The following is a 17579-nucleotide window of genomic DNA, read 5'->3' as shown; positions in this document are numbered from 1 at the left end:
ATGTTAAATACCCATATAAATCTATAGTTTAAATGTACTTTTCGAATTAAGAGTTCACACCGATAGTGCGAACCGGTCCTCTGAAATAATGTTTTAATGAAGACCCAACAAAACAAAACAATCGTTTAAACCAACTCCTAATATTTATATATTTCAAATTAGAGGTTATAGTGTTTTGCTTTCCTAGATAATATAGAAATTCAATTAAAATTTGTAATAAGTAGAATAAGTTAAGAAAATAAGCAATATAACTTTTAGTTCCACAAAATATCTAATCTAATATGCAACATTCTGTTCAAGCTGATGAAACATCTTAAGGATATTATTATTATCATTGGCTAGAAAAGAGTACGAACACATTTATTTCATTGTATTCAAATTTAATTTAACAATTATTCTTCTCCCTTTGTCCAAAAATATAATTTTTTGGTTACTAACGCAGGTCACGTATTCCTAGCTATATATGAATCAGTAAGGCTGAAATGATACGATAGCATTCAGTATGTGTCCATTGACCCAGTTTGAATATCCAATCCTTCACGGTCGATTTCATCTTGTACTGATTTGGTAACTCGCAGCTTGCAACTTTCAAACCATTTACTGCAACTGCACGCCTTGTAAAATAATAAAGCAAAATCGTAGAAAATAAAATTTGCTCAGTATAAAATTTATTTAAAAAAACAATAAATTTAGACTAAAACATCTGTGAACATTATGAACTCATGAATCACGTATTTCTAAGATAACAATACAGTTTAGTCATTTTTGAAAAACAATAGATGCTTTATATTCCACATAACAATTGAAACTAGAATGTATTAAATATGTATTTATCATGTTGAGCTTAAAATTAATATTTGATAACATTGGATAACCTCACAATAGTGTTGTTATACACAAAGACAGATTAGGTTCAGTCAGCACTAAAGTCTGCAGCAACCCGTCCTCAGATAACAGAAATGGGTATTAGTTTGGGACCAACTGGCTAACAATCAAATTGTTGGAGAATTTATTCTCTAAATATTTACTTATATTTTCATTTAATTAATTAATATATTATAAATGAAAGGTTTTAAAATTACCTGTGATTATATTTTATTTAAACCTAGACACAAGTAATTTCACTAGAATGTAATTAAATTAAAGCATAATCGCCATTCTGACAACAAAGGCCCGTTTTTGTTGCAAATCTTTACTTCTTGTTTGATAATTTTTCAAACAATTTCTTTCACAACACAAAAGATACAAAAAGATTTGAAGTAATGCCAGAAATACATATTGAGTAATAAATGAAGTTCCGTAATTGAATCGTTAAGATGGAGTGTTCTAGGATCATTTTGTTAACTTTCTCCCTCTCTCTCTCTCTCTCTCTATGAAAACCTATCACCTTGCTTACTAACTATAAAATTGAAATTTGTAAATTCTATAAAGCGGTTTTACTATTGAAGCAATGAAAAACATATTTGCAAACTAAAGATAACACGGTTTATGATCTATTTATTTCGTATGAGTATTTTGGCGCTCGCAAGGGAATCACAGTCTATACGGGACTTCCCGTTGACCTGAAATCATGACGAACTAGAAGCAATAATTAGATGTAACAGTAAGTTTGAATTGACATTATTTTTTTAATAATTCTGATAAAAAACTTCTATTTAGAAATATGTAATCGCCACCATTAAATGATTAATTAAATAAAAAATAATCTCAGTTTATATACCTTTTTTATATAATAGCGATCAAACATTTGCTCCTTTACATTTCTGTGGAAAATCAAATTTGTCTCACCTTATTATTATAAACAATAACCAATCAGAAGTATTAATTAAGTACATTGTTAACTAATTGGTACAACATGTCAAATATCATGATTTTCATTTACTATAAAAGAGCAGTAATTTGATATTAATAATTATATTATGATTACATAATAATTATAATTGTTTTCAGAATATTGTATACCGGAATTCATTATGCATTTCAAATATAAAATAAATAATTATCAACCTCAAAATATATTACAAACTACTTAGATTCGTGTTGATAGGACTTTATTTTTTATACTGGCTGGTAACAGTTCTGACGTCTGTAGGTTTCATATAAAAATAAATTTAAAAAAGTCATAACTGTAACTTGTCTTAATAGAAACAAAAAAGGGCATTGTTTGACAGCAAAAATATGTGAACCTACATAATTATTTCCTTAGATAATTAAAAATATATTTGTTCCTTTCAAAAACGATTTTTTTTTTGTTCAATCAACAAAAAAAAATGTTTGCAATTTGCTAACGCTTCAGTAATGTAGGGCACAAATATTATGTTACAAACCAATTACATATATTACAAAGTTATCGATATTTTGTGTATAAGCATATTTGCCTTTAATCAGTTGGTCGCCAATTATATCGATATGTGGAATTGTAACCGTTTTACATTTGTTAAATTTATTGGTATTTTACTAATATATTTAAATTTTAACTATTTTCCGACAAATAACTATATTATGCAAGACTCGGATTGGAAATTGGTCATGCATTTGTCTTGTTTATTTTAATATCTGTTTATTTAATGTTTTTTAAACATAAGAATAGAAAATAAAGGTTAGAATATAAATTTTATATTTCAACATATTGTCAAATAAGAAGCAAGAAAACAAGTATTTGTGTCTGAAACTGGTCTTTGTTGGTATTGGCAGTATTTGGTCGTGGCAGAATGCTGAATGACTGAATTTTTACCAAGTTGTTAATCTTTGTGATGCGACGTCTCGTTATGTAAGAAAAGCTCCGCAATTTTTTCAAATTTTCTTGTAATACTGATTAATTCCTTCTTAGAAACCATTGTCCAATGATGTAAAAGGATTTCTTTTTATTTCCATTCCTGTGATAACCTTTCATCTTTCTTTAAAATTATGTATAATAACAATTCAATTAATGTACGAAATAATACTCTAATTTTTTTTTATAACAAAATACAATCTCAATAAAAGTGCGACTTGCGTATTGTTACATCGTACATTATATATACTAATGTCTCTATAATATTTTTCTTTAAATTGATTGAATTACCTTTTTTTAGTTATTATTTTTTATAAATAAAAACATTCATTGCAACAATTTAAAAATTTCCAACACCTATAAAATTACAAAACGCGTTACATAAAATTCATAAAGCCAACTAACCTCAAGAGATGGCAGCACAAGCGGTACTGTTTTATCATAGTTAACTGAATTCACCAATGAACATGTGAAAAGTGGACCACTTTCGTGACGTCATTATTTCCACGTTGGAAGCTGTAGAAGTGTCATGTTTTAGTAAAAAAAAATATTTGTACTGCAATGTTTTATTAAATGAAATAATAGACTATGTTCGTCCCTTATAAAGTGTAAAAACAAGACAGGTGTAAAATAATTCATACAACGATGTCTTCTGTACTTATGATCCTGAATTACTCATAGTGATTGTGACTATTGTGAACAATTAATTAGGATATCTAAAAATTTTGAAGATATGATCACAATCTGAAGAAGCAAGAACTGAACCGGAAAAATGGATAGTTTTCCTCCCGAGCACATGATGGTACGTAACGTTTTAACAATTGTTTCGCAATCATAGTGATAACGTATCATGTTTACAGTCAGCTCAAAGGCCAGAGGAGAAATGTATAATTATTTGTGAAGGGTACAAGCGAACGTTTTAGCAGACGTGCGGTGAAGCAATGAAATCGTGACTAGTACTCCTCACAGCTTTCGTGGTCTTACGCTCCCACTTTTACCGTTATCTCGCTATCCGCTCATTTCATTTTCGGATCTTTGTTGGTGCGCACTGTATTACAAATTCCCGTGTTTTTTTATCTAATTAGAAGTGATTAGTGGCCCGGCTTCCCCTAACGAACGCGTTATTGTAGTGCGGTGTCGTTGTAATCACCAGTCCGGTATTCACAGACGGGTCTATCACGTAAACACTTTGTCTCAGCCTGCCACCTAGGCACCATGCGGTCAATGTTTTAGCCATATGCCTTATAAATATTTGGATGTGTAAAGTGTTTTTATAACTTAAAAGTTGACTGCAACCTTAAACTTTTGTTTTGTTTTTAGTTGATTTAAGTAATGAGTGTTTAGTGCTATTTAAGTGAGATTTGATTAAACAAATCTACAAATTTAAGTGAATATTTTTTGATGTGATGTTTTGAAAATCTACTACTATAATGGATAAAAAACTAGATTTATTGTCACTATTTGAGGTAACATTTCATTTTCTACTGACCATATAAAAACAAATTCAAAAACATTCACATATATTATGGCATCATATCCTTGTACTATATATTTTATCAATAAAGTCTTGATAAAAGATATAAGAATAATTTAAAAAAGATAAAAGAAAGCTGTTTGACATAAAATCACCTATAAAAATATGTTAATTTTATAGTATTTTAATTAAAAAATGCATATAAAATGCACCTTTCTCCTATTAAAGTAAAAGTAAAAATGAAAGTTGTGTTTCATGCGCCAAAAGTAAAAGGTAGCACTGAAACTGATCTCAATTAGCGAATCGCTTGTGTTGAACTTTAATATTTATTACAAAAAAAAAAATTTTGTATATCACTTAAAGCCAATATAAAAACTTATTTTATGTAAATCATCTAATCTTTGAGTTAATTACTTAATTATATTCTCAGTATTGTTGTCAAGATATTATAATTACATATTTTGTTGTGATTACAAATTATATTGTAAATTGTTCTATCATCTATGATAATTAATAATTATATTAAAGCTTTAAGGAATGATGATACTGATAATATTCCTAGAAAACAATTAAAAATTCTTCTCTCAACCTTTGCTTTTTTTTTTTGTAAAATAACATATGCTGTTGTATCCTTTAATAATTTTTAAAAATGAATTATATTTTAAATATGGATTGGTTGTGCAATTTATTGCATCAGCATTATAATAACACAAAAAGTATTTATTAATACAGCGAAAATTATTGCATAGTAGTGCAATAAGTAATATGTTACATTACAAGTATCATTTATTTCTACTTCCAATATAAAATAGTTGATTCATTTTTCTCACATGTTACTATTTATTGCAGTGCGATCCCTGGCAGGGGACGGAAGATCTGGAGAATATTTTCTCTCTGGATCAGAGTTCTTTGGACTTCCTGGAGAATGCTTTGCCGGATTTCAATTTAACAACGGACAATGCACAGCCAGAGGGACTTAGTAGTTCATGTTCTGATAGCGGGTTATCAAGCGACCATGCTGAGCTGTGAGTTATTATTATTTATTACATAATTATTATGTATTACTAGATTATAGTATATATTGACGATATTGAAATGGGGATGTTTAATATAAAAAAAAAAAAACATTTATATACTAATTCAGACTTTGTTGAATTGTCTCAATGAATTCTGTTCATATTAGGTTGGTTAAATATTCAGACACTCAACTTGTTATTGTAAATATTCAGAGTAAAAATCCCAAGAAAGTAACATGATTACAGAATATGTAACATTTTTCATGATATGAGCTTAGTTTGTAGTTTTGAAGTAAAAACTTTCTACTTGAAATAGATTTTTTTACATATTGAATACTTGAGACTTAACCAATTATTTAAACATCTCAGTAGAGACAGTTTTTGATAATTCCATTTACCTGACCAAAATGTACACTAGATTGTTTTTGAATATTTGGCAATTTTAAAGATTTTGTATACGAAAATCGTCCTTAATTAACTGTTGTTAAAGTTCATTATCAAATGCAAATGTAATGGTTATATAAGCCTTTGTTTCTGGGACAAAAAAAGCTAGTTGCTTATAGTACCGTAACTTAAATAGCGTGAGTCACAATTCCTATTGAGAATGCATGCTTATAGACTAGGAAAGTGCGATAAGAATTTTAAAATACATTCGAATTAAAGTTCAAGAAACTTGTCTATGTTATGTATTAGTCTGTGCTATACGTTGATAAAACCTTTTTTATTTACGATAAATGTTAGCTAAATATTAATATTATTTTATTTTGAATGCTTTTGAAGTTTTTATAGAAGTGGGAGCAAAAATTTAATTTATTCATAATTTATATTATATTGTACAATGATTTAATACAGTTGCCTCCTATAATAAATAAAATTTATCACGTGGCCATTAAACGACAAAAACGGCAAAAAATACACGGACCGAGGATAAAGAAATGCTTTGTAACATTTTACAAAATCCGAGACTAGGAAATCCGCAGACTGACCAAGGTTACCAACATAACCACAATATAGCATACAGATATACAGCCAAAGTTAGCCTGAAAAAACTGGCACTCACTTACAATTATATTACAAGACGTTATTTAATTTTCGAATGTACATAATAAAAAATTTTTTTTTTACTTATAATTTTGTCGTCGTTGACAAGTATTTTACTTATAACCAAATGAGGCAACTGTAATATGTGCATAACATTTTACTTCTTAATCAAACTTTGTTGGAAATTAGCACGATTATAGAGAAATTTTGTTAAGAAATACCAGTTGAGAGTAAATGAAGTTATTTTTAGCGGGTGGCAACACCAAATACATTAAAAATTTGCATTAAACTATACCTCTTTATAAATACATACCGTAATGTATTGTTTGTATGTTTCATGACTAAAATAATAATCAAAGCAATATTTTCAATAAGGCAAAGTTAATATATCAAAAGTAATATATAAATGTATTGTAATTAATAAATTTCTACTTTATTAAATACGGTTAGTTGAGTATTCAATAACCTCTAAATATCCACGCGTCTTTGTGGCAATTTAGTTTGGAACATTGACCCCTTCCGAGGCTTTAGCGGTAATCAAACAAGCATACCAACATTTATTTATCGTATTAGATACTCTTTTTAGAAAAACCTCAAATGATATAAAGTGTATATATTTTTTTAGTATCTTTATTTATAAATGTCTTTAAATTGTTTTTAATAAGTTTACTTATGTATAAAACTATTTTCAATACCGGGGAAGGTTTTTTTTATATTTTTTATTATTTATCATTGCTCAAAATTGTATCTAACAACAACCTTATACATTTTTGTTCATCACATTAAAACCTTTTTAAATTATTGAGAGGCATTTTAAATTATTATAATTTTTTTTAATTTTAAAGTACAATCTCTTAGAATTTGTTGTAAATTAAAAGTAAAAGTAATTACAAACGACTTTCTCACAGTGACATATTTGATACTGGATTCCAACTGGTTTCCATTGTATGTAGCATAACGCTTTTAATCCTTATATAATATATATTTAAGGCATGTTCACGATAGAATCAAGGCAAGGCTATAAACTGTGAGCGGAAGCGTTTTCCAGTTACAGCTTAGTTTCAACGTACAAAACTATATTTTCACACCTCAAACGTATAGACTATAGATAATCGCCGTCGCTCAAGGCAATGTGAACGTTCTCTTTATCATTTAATATTACTATAAAAACGAGTTTCCAGTCACGTCTTACACAGTCTTCCATACACTCATGGGATCCACAAAACACGTTTCCATAAAATGTTAAAAAATAATCGCAACGACAACTTTTTAATAACCTCAAAGTCTGTTCGTTATCCTTAGCACAAGTTTATGATAAGATTCATGAATGAAAAACTGTTAACGCTCAGTGTATAGTGTCTATGAAAACTTGTGCTAAGCGCACAGAACCACGATGAATTCTTTGTATCGGCGTTTATTAAACTTTCCATTTTGTTTTTAAACGAACGAAAATAAAAGGGTGTTCTTTTTACTTATATAGATGGTGTAAGGTCGACGGGATGCCATTTTAACCGGCCTGAACGTTTTTGTTATTAACATAAGTATGAGTATGATAAAAAGAATTGATCTGTGAATTAAACGAAAGTCAATTAGTGTGGAATTTTAATGAGTCCATCAAGTTTGTTCAAACCATGCAATACACTGAATCATTTAAACGTGAATTAATGAAAATTAACTTCAAATACAATAAGAAGATCTTATTAAAATGTCGATGTATAGAGATAATTTTATTTCACATTTCTATCATCTCAAACAGTTTACAATTATTAAAAAAAATATCATGAATATATAAAAAAGTAAATTTTATTGTAATAATGATAACGAAATTTAAAATTAGAAAATATGTTTTTAAAAATTCATTTCCATAAGCAGGATTCGAATCTGGAATATCTGAAACACATCTTTCCAGGTCTTTACCAACTAAGCTGTCTTGTCTTGACGTAATATTCTAAAGATTTAAGTACTGCTCACGTCTATGAATTTTTTTTTTTTTGACACATATTTATTAATAAATATATTTATCTAAGTATTATCGTAATACGCTTTAATATTGAAAACATAATAACACGACTAATAATGAGATTCCTCTCAATATAATCAAGTCTGATCTAACAGTATTACAACTTCCACAGTTCTGATTAACTAATGACTAACAACTAAGTTGCGTTACCAACTAACAACTTTAATGTCACTTGACCATTATTATATTATAACGGTTCGAGGGTTAAAGATGTCTTCTGATGACTGATAATGAATTTAGTTAACGATATTATATATCTTTATATATGGGGTTTTCCAATAGGGACGCTTGAACTTTGACAGCTGATTGCGGCCATGTTGTTTGAGTGACAGCTGTCAAATGCAGTGTGTTATATTCATTCCGTCCTCCCAAACCACCATGGCAGGTTACAGTGTCGAGCAGCACGTGCAAATCATAAAATTGTTTTATGAAAATGGGTCTTCAGTTCGAGCAACGTTCCGCGCACTTCGCCCGTTTTACGGTCGCGATGATCGTCCTGCCGAGTCGACTATCCGTCGATTGGTGGACAAATTCGAGTCAACCGGGTCAGTTAACAATCAGCCGGTTCCCGTGCGTCAACGTAACGCGAGATCTGCCGAGAATATCGCCGCTGTGCGCGACAGTGTCCTCGAAAACCCGCGGCAGTCAATTCCGCGTCGCGCACAGGAACTCGGCCTTTCGCAGACGACAACTTGGCGAATTTTGCGTTGTGACTTGAGCCTGCACCCGTACAAGATCCAGCTGACCCAAGAGCTCAAGGTTAATGACCATAGACAGCGCCGTGTGTTCGCTGACTGGGCATTAGAGCAGTTGGAAGTTGACGCCGATTTTGGCAAAAAAATCATCTTCAGCGACGAGGCGCATTTTTGGATGAATGGCTATGTCAACAAGCAAAATTGCCGTATTTGGGACGAGACCAATCCACACGAGGTTCACCAAGTGGCAATGCACCCGCAGAAAGTGACTGTTTGGTGCGGATTTTGGGCCGGAGGCGTGATTGGTCCGTATTTTTTCGAAAACGATAATGGTGTGGCCGTCACCGTCAATGGTGAGCGATACCGGTCGATGATAACCAACTTCTTTTGGCCTGAAATCGAGAATATGGATCTGGACAACATGTGGTTTCAACAGGACGGCGCTACGTGCCACACAGCACACGCTACGATGGAAGAAAAGAAAGATCAAGCGCCCTTAATGGAAAACCCTATACTTCGGTGTCTTAGATTTTTTTAGCTCATCAAAAATAACTATTTAATGTGTCAAACGTTTTATATAGTCGTTTTTCGATGCCTAACAAATATGTGACAAAAAATCTGTAGTTTAAAAAAACTTTACTATTACCAAATCTGTTTTCTTCCTAAATTGTATGAGATTTTTTAATTTAACTTAAAATATATAATCTCTGTCCGGATAGTTAAATATTATATAGTAAATAGAACGCTTGATTTGTCTTTGGTTAGCTGAGATGGTAAAACTAAATGGATGTAATGCAAATGGTTACAGGTTCGAATCCCGATAGCATTGATATTTTTTTTATTCGTTTTAATTTTTAACAGCGACTTCGAGCAGCAGTTGTCGCCGAACCTCATCCAGAATACTGATTATGAGGATTTACCAACAACTATTCTAGAGCCGCTGAGTCCTTGTAATACGAGTGACGTCATCATCCAGGACAACCAGACATTAGACATGCTGGACTTCGAACAGAACGTTGTCCCTGGATTCATTAACACAACATTCCAGAGCCCCGGTAAGTTTAAACTTTAAGGACTTTACACACTGGAAATACCATAACGTATACTATCATAAGTCATAACCCCTATAATGTTACTAATAACAGATCCGTATGAGGCCTTATATTTTTATTATGTACTTTAATTTTATGTAATTAACAGTCATTATATGATGACCTTTATTAGTACCTATACAAGGTCGATCTATACTTGAAGTAAATGACGTAAAGACAAATTCACGTTCAAAACAAACAATGTAACCGTGTATTGTGTAAAAATATTTTTTTAGGTCCAAACCCTGTATTGGTTACCATTATCTATAGACAGAAAAACAATTCCATTTAGTTTAAACAGTTGTACTCGCTTAATATAGAGAAAAATTTAACAAACATACTATTTATTACGTTACGACACATTGTAATGAGGTTAGTGATGATTCGTTAATACATTCTGCAGCTGAATACACCAAGTATATTACAAGGTGTCGAAAAACGAACAGAAAAATATAGTCACAGGCAATATAATTGTCTATAGAGATTCAATGAGGAATTATAATGGAAGGATTTATTTTAGAATTTGTCAAAAGAAAGCCATTGAGAAATTTTTATTTTTTTTTTCTGAATGCATACTATTATTCATAACTTAGTGTAGTATTATGTATAATAAAACTATCAACAGTATTTGATTTTCCTAATACATCATAAGTATATTAAATACATATATATATGTAGGTAAAGGCGGCAGAAAACGTCGTTTCTCATCAACTCAAACAGTCGTTCAACCCAAGGTTCAGAAACAGACGATAAAGTTGCCAGCGCCAGCGGGCAACAACAAACCGCAGCTGGTTGTGAAGGCGCAACCCCAGAAGCCATTAAAAGTAACCAACATCCAAGTCATAAACCCTCAGACTAAGGTCTACTCTAAACCAGTGGAAAGTGTAGCGCCCCAACGTAGAGTGATCCGCGTGGCTCCGATGGCCGGAAACCCTAGATCTATACTACTACCCGTAACATTCAAAGATATGAAAGATTTGAAATCGATCAAAATCATAAATGCATCAGATTTGAAGAACTCGCCCAATATAAAGTTAGCTGCGGCTAATCTACTGTCGCAGAGCAAACTGCAAGATCTCAAGATTGAAACACGCGGTGATGATTACGAACACAACGCTAAATACGGTGAGGCTCAATATTATATGTTATTTTAATATCAATAAGATTCATTATTATCTAACAAATAGGTCATTCTAAATTATTTATTTATTTTATATGCATTGAAAAGTCATTAATGCTAAAATGACATTGACTTTGACAGATTTGTTTGAATTTAACTGTTTTTTTTTATTTGTTAGAATAACAATTCGTTGTGCCAGTGTCATTGATTTGAGGTAAACTTGATGAAATGATACATCTGCTTCCATTTAACTATTGCCTTATATATTAACAATAATTATGATATACATTCTTAGTGTATCAGATTTGATGGATTCAATTTTTTTTTATATTCGTTAATATGGCAATCTATTTATTGTGCCAGTGTCATTTATTTCAGTCAAACTTTATAAAAAAAAAATGCATTGATTTACATTTAACTTTATATATATTTTAACCTTATATATATTAAAAGTTACCAAACATTTCGTTTGACATAACTAATATGTCATAGAAAAATTTAAAAGTCGATAACTGATTGTTGTCAATTGATCCTATTTGGTCGAACGTATTTATAAAACAAAATGGAGGTTGACTTCTTTATAGCATGAACTAAATATCTTTCACTATACAAATATACCTTAATATACATAACTAGGGCGATAAGAATACATTATTATCTATCCAAGGTCAATATATGTCATATCAATATTTTTATTTAATAAATCTTTCATAGTATTAAAATCGATTTATCACCAAGGAAATTGAATTACTAACGTTTAATCGGAGTTCCTTTATATAATAATCATATAGACCCAGTATAGTGAAGGAATTTCCTATTGCACGATTTCATTATTATAGACATATTGTCTGCAATTACACAATGCCATACAATCATTGCATGTCTGCAATTGTGTCGCAAGAGAATACGACGTCCTAATATCAAATTGTCACCAGTATTAATTACATGGAACTCAAGTCTTGAAAGTTATGTTTAGATCAGAATTTCTGATATAATATATCATACAAGTTTTGTATTTATTTTTTTATTGAGCTATCAATTGATTTTTACCGTTAAAATGTTTTGAATTATTATTACAAAAAAAAAAAAAAATTTTTTTACTGATTTGAATATAGAATAAAACAAAAAGCTGACTAGCAATAACAAAAGCAGAATACAACAATTGTAACTCACATTAATATATTATAATCGTCGATGCGTCCTAAAACATGAGTCATCGTGTCAGTTAAACAAAATAACAAAAATACCTTCATTTTTAGACGACTCGGCCAGCGATCACAGTGACGACGACGACGAGAAAGAGACGCAAATAAATGACGGTAGGAACGGATATCCCCGTCTCGTTCTAACGGCCGAAGAGCGCCGACTGCTGGCGAAGGAGGGCATCCAGCTGCCGAACAGTTACCCACTAACGAAGCACGAGGAAAGGGAGCTGAAGAGGATCAGACGCAAAATACGCAACAAGATATCAGCACAGGATTCAAGGAAAAGGAAGAAGGAATACGTCGATGGGCTCGAAGACAGGTAGATATATTATAAGATCTGAGACTTTCGCGAGCATTCATATAAATGAAACTAATATTTTCGGTAGTGGTTATCCGAAAAAACCTTTTTTCAGACTTATTGGAATATTTATTTTGTGTCTATAGAAAAATTAGAAAAATAAAACGATGACCAAAAATAAATAAGAGTTTGATATTATCAAATAACGAATAATACTATTAATACATTTGTATAAATATATAGGCAGGAGTTCATACTACCTTTTCAATAAACATATATATATACCGCAGTCTTTGTAGCAAAAATATTTATGTAACATTTAGTCAAGCAGAAAACAAGTTTACCATTAATTATTTTTTTTTGATGCGGCTCGTATTATTCAAAACGTTAGATAAGATAAGAATAATAGTGATTAGATAGCGAGACATCGGAAATGAACGAAACAGAAAAACTCCAACAGATAGGAAGCTTACATTAAATGTTATAAAAATTAAAGCTATTCTTTAAAACTACATTTTGATGTCTATACAAAGTAACTTAGAAAGTAGATTGCATCAGAATCAACCGAGTCATCTTTTTCCTTATAAGATTTCACAACAAACCTGTGACTAACGCTAATTGAGGTAAATTATTAAAAATATATATATATTTATCATATACAGAATCTAAACTTATAACACTGAGAAGCTAAAATTTAAGTGCCAATGAAAGGTGATAAAAAATGTAAACAAGTTTTTATCGAATAGATTTAGGAATAGTAAAAATTTTTTTTTCTCCGTACTGGCCTAATAGAAATTTTTACCACTTAATTAATATATTTATTTTTGAGTTAAGATCCGAATTAAAGTTAAAATCGAAACCGGATGCGATAATTCCATAAAAAATTATCGTGTTTACAAAAATTATTTTGTTTCGTGGGCGTTCGTAATATCACTGTTAATGGTGAATAGAAATTAATTTTACTAGGTCTTTTACAATTAAAGTCTATAAGTTACAACATGATCATTGTGTCTGGTTTAAATCTGTTTTATTAAAATATGTAATGTACTTATATATATATATAATCAAGTGTTACTTTGTTTGTGCTAAGGCTTCAATCGCACTATATCTTAATTGCGTATTATAATGTTTACGTGAAAAAAATAAATTTGACTCTTCTATAGACATATGTCGATAATATTTTATAAATGATATATATTGGTTAACAATGAAATATTTCTTTGACCAGGGTAAAACAATGCACAGCCGAAAATCAGACATTGTTGAGACGGATAAAGATGCTGCAGTCGCAGAATCAATCTCTCAGTCAGCAACTGAAGAGGTTACAGGTAATATATCACGATATACACGCTTATATTGACGTAACTCTTTCCAATTACAAAACATAGCAGAGTTTCACGAAAATGGTTACAGTGTTGACTATCAAAGGATAGTCGTATTATAATGTAAGGTAAAAAAATCTTAGATGTGATCAGATGTAACCAAAGGACATAAAGACGATGAATTAATGTAACGGGTTTTATTACTGCGACGTGGCAAATTGGTGGCATTCGAATGACTCACACGCGAGTCGCCTTAAGGCATTTAAATATACATATACACATGTATCATATACATTTAAAGCTAAATAAGATTAAATGAATAAGAGCTGTTATTCCTATTGTATATGATTTTCTTTACTATTCTTATACTAAGCTTTGTTTTCGGTTTCGGTCGTTTTTGTTTAATTAAATTTTTTATATTTATCATTTTATTAAATTTTTGATGATGTTTAATTTTTTTTTTATTCGCATCTGTTACTCGTGAAAAGATAATTAATATTGAGTAATTAAAAGATAAACTGACTATAATGTAACTAATAAGATATTGATATAAAAAAAAACAATGAATATATTAGCATGGCAACAGGTAAGGCAAGAATGAGGTTAACATTGACGGAAAACGATTTTAGTGTTGTATGCTATGACTAATTTATTGTGAAAGATCATTATTATGTCAACAAAAAGAGTACTGAAATTGACTACTTCCGTTAGTGGATGGACGTTTCTGTACGGATTTTGATTTTTAAAAATACATATTAAATTTGCCTGGACAAAAAAAAATGTATAAAGGCAATGGTACCAATTTTCGGTGTAATTTTCACGGAACTAAATAAGTTTTGAATTTTCGTTATGTAAGCTTCTATTTTGAGAGTAAATCCAATATCTTCGATATACTCTCTGTAAGTTAACAAAAAAAACAACAGATTAATATGCCAAAGAAAGTTTAAATATTGTATAAATGAATAGACATAAATGTCACACAGGATCAATACAAAATGGCGTCTAACTTGATAATCAAATCGCAAATATAAAGTTTTAAACTCTTATAACACAAGAGTGCCATAAAATATAACCAAACCTAACCTATCTAAGTTCCTTAACATATAGTATTTAACCTATATATATATTTCTAGAGCGTGTTGACCGGAGCGTCGTCATCGGGTCGAGCTCAGCCGGCCACGTGTCTGCTGGTGTTGTTACTATCCGTGGCGTTGGTAGCGCTGCCGTCCGTCCGGGACGAGGTCCGCCGTCGACCAGCCACCACCACCAGCAGCGCCGCCACCACACCACCCTCGCCGGCTATCACACGAGCCCTGCTGTCCGCTACACACAGTTAGTACAACATAAACATAGTTGGCTGGTATTATGGTACAGAGTACTCATGGTATATTAGTGTACAATAGGATAAAGTACTGATAGAATATTAGTGTATAGAGTACTGATAGAATATTAGAGTATAGAGTACTGATAGAATATTAGAGTATAGAGTATTGATAGAATATTAGTGTATAGAGTACTGATAGAATATTAGTGTATAGAGTACTGATAGAATATTAGTGTATAGAGTACTGATAGAATATTAGAGTATAGAGTACTGATAGAATATTAGTGTACAATGGTATAGAGTATTTGTAGAAATCTGCGTACATACAGTGTCAATGTTGAAATGCGTACTGGAATGAATATAATTAAAAATTATAATTGTGAAATAATAATAACATTTGAATGATGCCTTTTTATAATTACATATAAAACATGCTATTGTCATATTGCTCCGCGATAGGTCAGAACGTAATCCATAGCAATATGTTGTTAGGAAAGATATTTATACAATCGGCGTTTATATGTCTCTGTGTTATCAGTGCTGTTATCAGGCGAAATAAAAAAAAACATTAAGTAACTTAAATAAAGTATTAAAGCGATATCGGTTATGTAAATTGCTATTGTCGAAGCGCAGTAACAGTTCGCTGATAAAAAAAACAGCCACGCTGCTTCACTAACATCGACGTAAGATGTTAGTTTTGTCAAGAGAAATAAATATATCAATACACTTTTTCAAGCGTAAACAATAGCGCTTCAGAATTTACGTAAGATGATAAGAAATGTTCGTTTACTGTGACAGAAATGAAAGTTTAAATGTCAAGTGGACCGTAAAATGATATCTTTACGCCGTGTTTACCTGACAAATAATAATCTGACACTCGATAACGTTACCAGTTACAAAATACGATAATGTTTTTTTATTCATAATGTCGTATTTAATATATTGTTTTTGTCACAGAAATGGTGTTCGATGAGACGGTCATAGATGACGGGGAGTTCAATATGGACGAGCTGATAACGTTCAACAAGGCGCACTCCGACCACGACTACCAGGTGGTGAAGAGCAGCGACAGACGGACGCACAACGGATACATCGACCTCCCGATAGACGAGGACTGGCCGCCCAAGAAGAAGCGGATGAAAAAGATTGAGTTCGACTACGGCGACGGCAAGGATTACATACCGATAGTCAAAGACGAGAACTACGAGAACATACAGCAGACCGGCAGCGCTGTGGGCCACGACGTCCAGATAGGTGACAACTACCTGACGAACACGCTGCTGTCCACTGGCCGGAAACTCGGCGAGCTCTTGGACATATTCCCTCCCATACCCGTCAAGAACGAAGACATACTGGTCGAGGAAGTAGCGGACTTCGACGAGAGGCACAACGTCACCGAAGTCAAAAGTTTCGTAGTAAATGGGACCTTAAATGAATTTTAGTACGTTTGAGATATTCCTTACACTTTTATCTAAGAGATATTTTATTTTATATTATTATTTTTTATATACAAAATGAACATTTTATTTTTATTGTCATAATCAGAGCGATCACTTCTACGTTTCTATTTTCATTGTATAGTTTTTAGTTGCGAATGGACTTGAAATTATGTTATAAATGTATAAGATAGTGTGAATTTAATATTAAGCTAGGCTAAGTATTATTTCGTTATTAAGAATATAAGATGTGAAATAAAAATGATAATTCGTTGATTTATATATTTATTTTATGAAAACGAAATTAATATATTAATGCATCATTAAATTAAATATTACTCATATGGAATGAGATGAGAAGCAAGTTTTGGGAATTATTTTTAAAGCATTTTTTTTTTTGTTAATGACTTGGTGCAATTATCTTAAGTACTGATCTTCAGTGTTAGGTGTAAGCGTTTCATTGTAATATTAGTTTTTACTCCTTAAATAAGAATATTTGTATGGAATCATGCGATCGTTAGATTTGGAAGGAAATTGTTATACAATAAATGTGACAGTCAATAATGGGCTTTTTATGACACTGTATTGTGTTTAATTAAAGTTATCTTACCTTAGCATTTAGTTTCCTTCCTTACCCGTCATAATAGTAATATATAAAAAAAAGCTTCCTAAAGAAACTATATATGACAAATATGTCTGAATGATTTGAAATTCACCTCAAATTCTATATATAGCCTTTTGGAATAGAGATTATATATTTTCTT

At 31.0% G+C, this 17579-nt stretch overlaps 1 protein-coding gene across 2 annotated transcripts; it reads left to right on the top strand.

The window, feature by feature from the left end:
- Nucleotides 1-3263: 3263 nt before the first annotated feature.
- LOC116767914 (uncharacterized) lies at nt 3264-17429 on the top strand. 2 transcript variants are annotated; one of them, XM_032658455.2, is made up of 8 exons: nt 3264-3575; nt 5097-5272; nt 9881-10074; nt 10789-11235; nt 12490-12754; nt 13962-14061; nt 15189-15387; nt 16337-17429. In XM_032658455.2, the coding sequence occupies exons 1-8, from the start codon at nt 3546-3548 to the stop codon at nt 16819-16821; spliced, it is 1896 nt and encodes a 631-aa protein (XP_032514346.2). In that variant the 5' UTR covers nt 3264-3545; the 3' UTR covers nt 16822-17429. The 2 variants fall into 2 exon arrangements, with proteins under 2 accessions (XP_032514346.2, XP_032514345.2); XM_032658454.2 differs by lacking the exon at nt 3264-3575 and adding an exon at nt 3732-4239.
- Nucleotides 17430-17579: the final 150 nt, after the last annotated feature.

The sequence above is a fragment of the Danaus plexippus genome, chromosome 19, assembly GCF_018135715.1.
Source record: "Danaus plexippus chromosome 19, MEX_DaPlex, whole genome shotgun sequence".
Lineage (NCBI taxonomy): Eukaryota > Metazoa > Arthropoda > Insecta > Lepidoptera > Nymphalidae > Danaus > Danaus plexippus.
Note: the sequence above shows the minus strand (reverse complement) of the source record. Positions and strands in the feature narration are given on the sequence as shown.

Coding starts and splice junctions, on each gene's coding strand:
- LOC116767914 (XM_032658454.2), top strand. CDS start 4,204: ATGGATAAAAAACTAGATTTATTGTCACTATTTGAG. Junction 5,273..9,880: donor TCAAGCGACCATGCTGAGCT/GTGAGTTATTAT, acceptor AATTTTTAACAG/CGACTTCGAGCAGCAGTTGT. Junction 14,062..15,188: donor AGCAACTGAAGAGGTTACAG/GTAATATATCAC, acceptor ATATATTTCTAG/AGCGTGTTGACCGGAGCGTC.